The sequence below is a fragment of the Hordeum vulgare genome, chromosome 3H (genome assembly GCF_904849725.1).
Source record: "Hordeum vulgare subsp. vulgare chromosome 3H, MorexV3_pseudomolecules_assembly, whole genome shotgun sequence".
NCBI lineage: Eukaryota > Viridiplantae > Streptophyta > Magnoliopsida > Poales > Poaceae > Hordeum > Hordeum vulgare.
The window spans coordinates 489,686,788-489,695,351 of NC_058520.1; the positions used below are offsets into that span (position 1 = coordinate 489,686,788).

The 8,564-nt window shown below is 43.1% G+C and overlaps 1 protein-coding gene across 1 annotated transcript; it reads left to right on the forward strand.

The window, feature by feature from the left end:
* The first annotated feature begins 7,740 nt into the window (after nucleotides 1-7,740).
* Nucleotides 7,741-8,564, forward strand: LOC123441910 (fanconi-associated nuclease 1 homolog). Its single transcript, XM_045118085.1, has 3 exons — nucleotides 7,741-7,849; nucleotides 7,923-8,127; nucleotides 8,486-8,564. Exons 1-3 carry the CDS (start codon nucleotides 7,741-7,743, stop codon nucleotides 8,562-8,564), a joined length of 393 nt encoding a protein of 130 aa, XP_044974020.1.

The window sequence follows — 8,564 nt, forward strand, 5'->3', positions numbered from 1 at the left end:
CGGGGCGATACGTAGGGGTGGGGATCATCGTTTCTTAAGTGAGGTTAATCTCTACTGTTAAAGGGATCTGCCGTCGTCCTGATGGTTCAACCTGGTTCGACCTTCCCTCACAGGCTCGCACACACGCACTAAAAGTAGCAACCCACAAGGCCACGACCCCCTGCAAAAACTGAAAAACTGAAAAGAAAAAAACCCACGTCGCAAGGCCCACATCCCACATCCCATCTTCCCCAAGCCCCAAACCCCTCGTCCCCAATCCCGTGACTCCTCCGGAGAAAAATCGTCGCCGCCGGCCTCCTCCAATCTCGCGACTCCTCCCGAGACAAATCACCGCCATTGACCGCGGTCCGAGGAATCCGACGATATGGCGGCCAAGACCAACTGCAGCGCCGCCGCCATTGCATCGGAGGAGGAGTCTCGTCGCCTCCTTGAACCAGAATCAGCGGCTAGGCCTTCCGTGCTGCCTGCTCCGGCTGATGGCGAAGCAAAGTCAAGCAGGCACCGCCGCGCCTGCAACTGGCTGCGGCCGCTGTCCCCTCGTTCCCTGACATGCGCCGGTGCGTCTTGTGGGATGCGCGACGCCCTCTGGTTCCTTTGATCTGGAGTCCCTCTTTCCCCTCGTTCCCCTCTGGTTTGATCGAGGTGGTTGGTGGTGCTGATTGGAGCAGTGGCTGAGGGTTGGATGGGGTGGTACTGGTGGTGTGGGTGGAACTGTGGCACACCGCTATGCTGGCCTAGCCGCAGCGATGGACGGAGGTGGAGATGAAGAAGTGTGTGGGAAGAATAAGAAGGTGCCAGGTGGAGCGGTATGCGAGCTACGGTAGTGGGGGTGGCAGCAGAGGTCGAGGTGGAGGGTGGTGGAGGAGGAGAAGTATGCCTTAGTAGCATGCGTAGGGTGCTTGCTGGAATGCCCATGCTGATGGGCGCCACTGCTCTCACCGCGCGGGGTTAATTTCACCGTCCACTCCGACCACGCCACCGTTGTCACGATCTGCCTCTTCACGCAGACAATCTCAAGGCGGAGTACAGTTCAGATTTTCGTGTGTTGTGTGCCCTTCTTTGTCTATGATTTGAGTTTTGTGTGGCATGGGGCACCGAGGAGGTTCCCCTTGATTCCTTGATAGAACAGACGTGGAGTGCGACATGTATTCCTCGTGCGCAAGCTACAGAATATGATTTACATGTACATGTATTTGGCACCTTTGCCCCTATTTCGGACAGTACTTTGATGCTTCCAATATCATAGGGGTTCCTCATGCAAAATTGATGATATGTCAGCTTTTGTTTCTGAATTAATACGTAGGAGCTCATTTCCTCTGTCTTTTGTGTTGCAAGCATAGGGGAGTGCGTGTGGGTTCTTGTGCCCTTGTGTACTTGTGTTATTGTGTATGTACTATTGGTCAGCTGCTCCATGATATGGCTCTGCATGGAGTACGGTGAAGGAGCAAACAATTATGCTTCATGCAGCCCTGAAGCAAGCCAATGGGAGGAAAAGGAAAGATAATTTACTAATAGCTAACCTACTTGTCTATTTCTCAAATTCCTTTAAATTACATGATCTGGCTGCATGGCATACCTTCATTTTGGGTTTCTTAATTTTGCAAAGTGGCGATGTAGCATTACATGGCAATTAGACCATAAAATCAAATTTGGTTAAAAATCATAATTCCTCATTGACATCGAGGAGGTCGTGTCGCCCACCCGTGGCTTCTACATTGTTGGTCCCCGAGACCACCTCTACGTGCTCCGTGACAAGGCCATCGCGCACAGGTCTTTACCTGCAGCATTATTGGCATCGTCTTCACCGTCTCCAGCAAGACGCTTGTGTTCATGCTTCTGATCGCCATGGTGGCGCTGAAGGAGGACATGTTGATGCCTGCTATGCCCCAGCCCCACACACTGTGTATTCCTTGCTTTATGCAGAAGCAGATTACATGTACTCCCTCTGTAAACTAATATAAGTATTTAGCTCATTAAAAATAGTGATCTAAACACTCTTATATTAGTTTACGGAGGGAGTACTTCTTAAACTCATTACTGGTTCTTGTGATGTTCCTTTCCTTCATGATTATACACTACAAAATAACTGGATTTTTTTTACTATAGCAAAAACCAGATCTTATGACAAGCTAATGAATTTGCATTCATCCAATTGTCATGTATAGTCAGATCATACTATCTCTGCTAGAAGGTTGATATATGTATGACTTCATCATAGGAGCTTCAAATAACTTGTGCGGCTACTATTTCTGGAGAAGGTGAATGCATAGATGGCTTTATTGACTAATTCTTGAGTTACTCCTCTCCTGGAGAAACTACTAACCTTTATCAAGTGTAGTTGCCAACAGATTTTTTGAACTTTAACTTACGTATATGCCCCCCTGCATATTTTGTAGATCTTGGGTGTTCGTATTTCAACGAACTAATTAAGCACAATCACTAGAGCACAATGAGAGTTACTCTTGTACAGTTACAGATATACCATTTATGCATTCACCTTGTACATTTTCTGGTTGACATGTCAATATATTTTTCTCTTTACTGACAGCTATGATCTCCATTTCATGTCAATTGCAACAGGATAATGGTAGAAGATATGGCAGTTATTCTAGAACAGAAATTTGATGCTATTTTTAATCTAGGACAACATTCTTAGTAGTTCTGTCTTCGAGTATTGAAAAATAATCAACTATCAGAAGTTTGTGTGTTTATTTTTCCATAGGCGTTTGAACTTACCAAGTGTGAAAAGGTAAAAAAACATTAGAAAGAAAATGAGATTGGGTGGGTGAACTAATTTAGCTCTCAACCAAAGTTTGCAGTACTATCGGTTCACACGTTTGCACAGAATAGTACTTTGATAAGAGCTTAAGTCGGACTTTTTCTCCTTTATAGTATTAGCATTAGTATACACGTAAGCAGTCTGGACAATGTGACAAATAGTAAGCATTACTATATCTTGTTTCATCTAATAATAGAGAACTACTACAAATGATACCGACATGTGAAAAAAATGAAGACACTAAAATGTTACACAATGTGGAGAATCGCACATCACAACGGAGTGGAGGCAACCAAAATTATTTAAAAATTAGAGTGGTGGATCAGGGAGGAAAGATAGACGGCGTCATATATTGTGATTGTTTTATGTGTGTTAAAGATATATGGAATACGATTTAAAAAATGATATATGAAATGCATGGGCAATATGGCATTATCTCTTGAAATAAGTGCTTATGGTTTGTGCATTAAGATATATTTCGTTTATATCTTGGAAATCTTATTATTAGTTTCGTGCTATACTATGTTGATGTCAAATTATTTAAAATATCTTTTTCCAAGCTTTGTAAGAGTGGTGTGTCATAAGAAATATTCCAACTTTAAGGTGACGAGAAATTCTATCACAACACTAGTATGTGCGTGCATATGTGAAGGAACATATTGCAAGATGTTTAATATGATCATATATTGGTAGACCATATGAATCATGAAGGAAATACATAAAAGTTGGAGAAGGGTGACATCTGACAACATATTGAGTACGTTATTACCATGTTAAGTGGATTAAGTATAGGGAAGAGTGATGAAGGCATAGTGACGACAATCAGGGGTGAAGTTAAGGGGCAGGTAGAGAGCGGAGATGTCGTTCTATCTTCTTGTTGTGGTGGCCAAGTGGTAAAACAGACATGGAAAATTGGTTATGGAAGACAATTTTATATGCCTTCTTGCAATTGTGATATCTCTCTCAGAGTACACCATCAATGTAAATCTCAATGCAAAAAAGATAGACTATGTCGGTGAGCAGAGCAGCAGAAAATCTGAGGTGGGATAGGTAATGGGAAGAAGATAGATGAAGGCCACAACTTGTATTTCTATGGTCATGGTATATTTCTGTTGATACAAGCACTCATGCTGATTATTGCTGCCAATTTCTTTTTGCACACAACTAAGATTTTAGTAATACAGAAGGAGCATCAGGAATATAAATAGTTTCAGGAATTACATATGTTCGTAAGATGCTTTGAATAGTCGGCATCGCTGAATTGTACATCTAAACTTTCATTTGCATAAATTAACTGAACTCTGTTACAAATTTTGTATCATATTCAGGTTAAGTTTAGTTCATATATGCCATTCAATGAGCTTTGGTCGACCATTCTTTCTTCTCCTATATTGTTCGTGATCTCATAATGAACAAAATCCCAGTTTTGGTTTGCGTCGTCTTAATCAATTATCCATTGTACTTGAATTTAAAATAAGTTCAAAGTAGGCTATTCATTGTTATCTTTGCATATTTTTGGTTCTAATGTCTTTTGTATTTGTGCAGTATTCGGCGCTAACATACAACATGTCAACTTATGCAGAAGAGAAGTGCCCCATCACTCGAGGCTAGGTAAACATTATTCGGTCTAGAACATGTCTTACAAGATTAAACTTGGAATTTTGCTTCAATTTCAAAAATTTATTTAGTGAAATCTTCATGCATTTGTTTGTTTTGAAAAAGCCATGATTTTACCAGAGAATGGAATGTTCATGTGTAGTCGTACGAGTAGTAGTACTTTAGCATTTAATTGTGTTCACATGAATAGAAATTTGGCTGCCGGGGTCTCATGGTAAGCAAAAATAAATATTGCCTCATTGTTTGTCGTTTGTCTCTTGTGGTCATAGTGTATTTAAGGCCATATAACTTTCTATCGTTGGGAATTACACATTCACATGTATGTAGAAACAATAACATTAAGTTTCTTTCAGCCTTTGGGTGTACTAGAAACTTCCTGGTACTCGGAATATTTCATCACATCATGCGGGAATACAAAACCTAAAAAATCCAAGACGTATAAATAATTTGTTGTAAATCCATTAAACAACGCCTGCCAGGAGTACTATCAAAGGCTCTTTGACAGACCTAATATTAACCAGTTAACTATTTTTTCCTTCTCTTAGTTTTGCACCACTATGTTCTTATTCATGGAGCCTTCGGTACCATATATATTTATAGAGGTGAATAGTAGGCTATTCTTTCTTTTAATGACATTGACAACCTACTCGGATAGTATAGTATAACCTCTTCTTAACTCTAATTTAATAACAAACATCATAGTAGCGAAATTAGTTTCTGGAAAGCACTCCTATAAGATGAGCCTTTTGAGATGTACCAAGCATTGGAAATCTTCTCATGTCATTTAAATTAAGTGCATAGTGCAGGGATATATTTTTTGATTCACCACATGGAGAGCCCATCGAGAACAATTTTTGAAGGTAAGTATCCTCATCCAAGGTGTGATGTTGTTTGAAATTTGTGAACAATAAGTTTGCTCAGGGAGTATTTTCTTTCCTTCTATAGTATTCTCAATAAGGGATTTTTCATGGCCTTGATGATATATACAAACCATATTGGTATTATTTTTAGCATGCTTTGGAGTGAAATACAATAACTACGGAATGATGTTTAAATAATTTCTATTTTGGTTCGGCGATGAGTTTGTTTTTTTTTATTTCCTTCTTGGTTCAGTTTGGAACCAACCTTCTAAGTAACTGGAATTTGATTTATAATATTAGGTCAGTGATTGCATTGTAAAAGATTGGCTTATGTTATTTGACCCTTGACATTATTTTCTTGTTGTCTGTATGAACCAGAAACAAATATAGTGCAAATATCTAAAGTGAGATGGTTTATTTTTTTCGCTCCCTTTTCAGGTGCTTGCAACATGGTTTTATTTCGGGATATGATAATGAAATGGAAAGAACCAGCTTCCCTTGTAGATGCCAATACCAAGGCTGTAAAGATGATTTTGTCTCTCAAATGGCCTTGCAGAAGGGACGAGAATAAAAGATATAAAACATTTCATGTGTAGTTATGACTGGTAAACATGCCAGCTATGTATTGCTACTGCACCACTATGACCGCACCAAATAGTTCAAGGTTCACCGTTTGGTGCTGGAAAAATATATGCATAGAACTATTGATGCACACCCTAGGTTGTACATGAAATTCTGGGCAGATCTAGAGGGGTTAGACTTACATAGCAGATTTTCTATTTCAGTTTGCCTATGCTCTAGAAAATTGAAATGTTGTACCCCATGACGCTTTCAAATAAAATGGTTCTACTGAGCAGCTTTTATGAGTTTTGAAAGATGTGCATTTAACCTATATACAATCTTGCGATCCTTCCTACACTGCCTGGAGGGCTAACAAGTTTCTATGAGTTTTCCTTTTGTAAGATGGATATTTGTGCTTAAGAACTTATATTGATTTATTCTTGCCTTCTTGTACATAGAGAGAATACCAGAAGTTTATGGTTCCTCATATTGGAGTGAGGCTTTTATTGCATGGAAATTACAACACGAAAACTCTTACCAAAGCTTAGAAGGGTTGCAAGGAGGAAGAGAAGATGTTTCCTCAAACTGAATTTTGTAAAAAAAAAGCGTATGGTCTGGCTACTAATTTATTCAGTAATATATGTGCTATGTGGCATACAATTATACCATATGAAACATATCTGAATATAGATGTGGAAGTTTTTCTTTTTTTGGAACAATCCACGTATAGCTGAAAAAATTGAATTTTTTGGAAGTTTTTTGTAGTTTTGAAATGAGTATGAGATTTTTAAATTAGGATGGAGATTATATATTTTTTTTATTTATTCAATTTGGGTGGAAAAGATATATCTCAAAGTTGGATGGAGAAGAGACCCTATCTTGGTCCTCATTCATTGCGTAGCACAAAGCAATGGCAAGAAGCTAGACTTTCTAATTTGAGTCATCATCATTTGAATGCGAGTTACGTAGGATTTGAACTTTTGATGCACTAATAAGTATAAGATGATATTTGTCCCAACACACTCATAAGTCACATGTGCAAGGTTGTCAAGCACCATAATTTTTTATTAATCCGTGGCAACGCACGGGCATTCGACTAGTCTCTACTAATAAAAGCACGAGAGGGCAGATCCAAATCACGATCTCAGCCGTCTATTCACTTAATCAAGGGTCTAAACACGTCGTTAACGAAACTGACGTTTTCGTCTCTACTAATAAAAGCATGAGAGGGCAGATCCAAATCACGATCTCAGCCGTCTATTCACTTAATCAAGGGTCTAAACACGTCGTTAATGAAACTGACGTTTTCGTTAGCGCTAATCAATCCCTCGCTCGCACGCGAATAGTCCTCGCACGCTCGACCGCCTCCTCCTGGTCAGCCCGCTCGCCGCGCCTCCTTCCCCGCTTGCCACGACCCTCCCTCCCGCCGCTCGCCGCGACCCCTCCCACCGCTCGCCGCGCCTCCTCCCGCCGCCGCGACCCCTCCCCCCCCGCTCGCCGCGACTCCTACCGCCCGGTTCCGCCGGCGCCCCCGCGCACTCGCTGCCGTGCCGCTCGGTAACGCTGTCGCTGCCGCCGCCGCCCCCGCACACTCGGTTCTGCCTCCGCCGTCCGCTGATCTACTCATCGAGCAAAAGGAGCGATGCGAGTTTGAGGTCAACGTGATCTCGCCTTCGCCCGCAACCGCACGTGACGTGGTTGGTGCCCCTCGTCCCGTCGCTGCAACCCCTCCCCCCGCCACTCGCCGCGCCTCCTCCCCCCGCTCGCCGCACCGCGCCTCCTCCTCCTCCCGCTGGCCCCGCTCACCGCGCCGTGCATCACCCCGCTCACCGAGCCTACACACCGCTCCTTCTCGCCGCGAACCCCTCGGTCACGTCGGGCCGCTCCTCGCCGCCAACCGCCGCACACGACGCTGCAGGGGCTATGCTGACCGGCAGGGAGAGCCTGGTCCACCTCATCGGCCGTCGCCGCAGCACCCTCCTCTCCGCCCACCTCGCCGTCGTCCTCCTCTCGCCCTCCCGCTCCACCTCCCACCCAAACCCCAAGCTACCCGCCGGTCCTCTTCTACCCATGCCATCTGTCTCATGCTTAATGCTCCTCTGATTTTCTCCAGGCCGATGACGCGGGCGCGGGTATGGGTGAGGCGAAGGGTGAAGCGGCCGTTGTTGCCCCTTCTTTGTTCGGAGGGAGCGCCGGCTCGGAGCAGGTGGCGTGCCCCGTCTGTCGTGAGTTCATCCCCGGCTCCGACTACTGCATCAACAGTTCAACACCCACCAGTTCCCCAGAATCAGTGGAACACTCACTTCTCTTGTAAGCTTGCTTAGCCGTGGTGCTATTCCTAATACTTCTTGCGTTGACCTTGACAAAATATTTGCTGGACAATCACAACCCAAGTACGTAAATGCCTAGCTCCACCCGGTTAGGTACTTTTTTATTACAAGTTCATGTTCATGTGCTTGCCTGCTTCTGCAGTCGTGCTCATTTGTTGTCATTTTCAGTCAATCACCGGCTTAACCATGCATACTGTCTTGTGTCTTGGTTGATTCAGTAGGATAATTCGGCTCTATTCAGTTTTGCTCTGGGTGTAAGGGGATGCATAGGAAGATTTGTCATGCTTTAACAATGCTATAATGTTCTGAAGAATTCGTTTTTCACATGAACTGTGTAGATATATGCCTCACGAGAGGACCGAAATGGAAGTTCTAGAGCAGCTTTCTCGATTTCAGATTCAGTACAAAAACAGTTGA

Excerpts from the sequence above, each read along its gene's own strand:
- LOC123441910 (XM_045118085.1), top strand. The coding sequence starts at position 7,741 with ATGCTGACCGGCAGGGAGAGCCTGGTCCACCTCATCGGCCGTCGCCGC. Across the intron at positions 7,850-7,922 it reads GCCCTCCCGCTCCACCTCCC|TTCTCCAGGCCGATGACGCG; the intron begins ACCCAAACCCCA and ends GCTCCTCTGATT. Across the intron at positions 8,128-8,485 it reads GTGGAACACTCACTTCTCTT|ATATATGCCTCACGAGAGGA; the intron begins GTAAGCTTGCTT and ends TGAACTGTGTAG.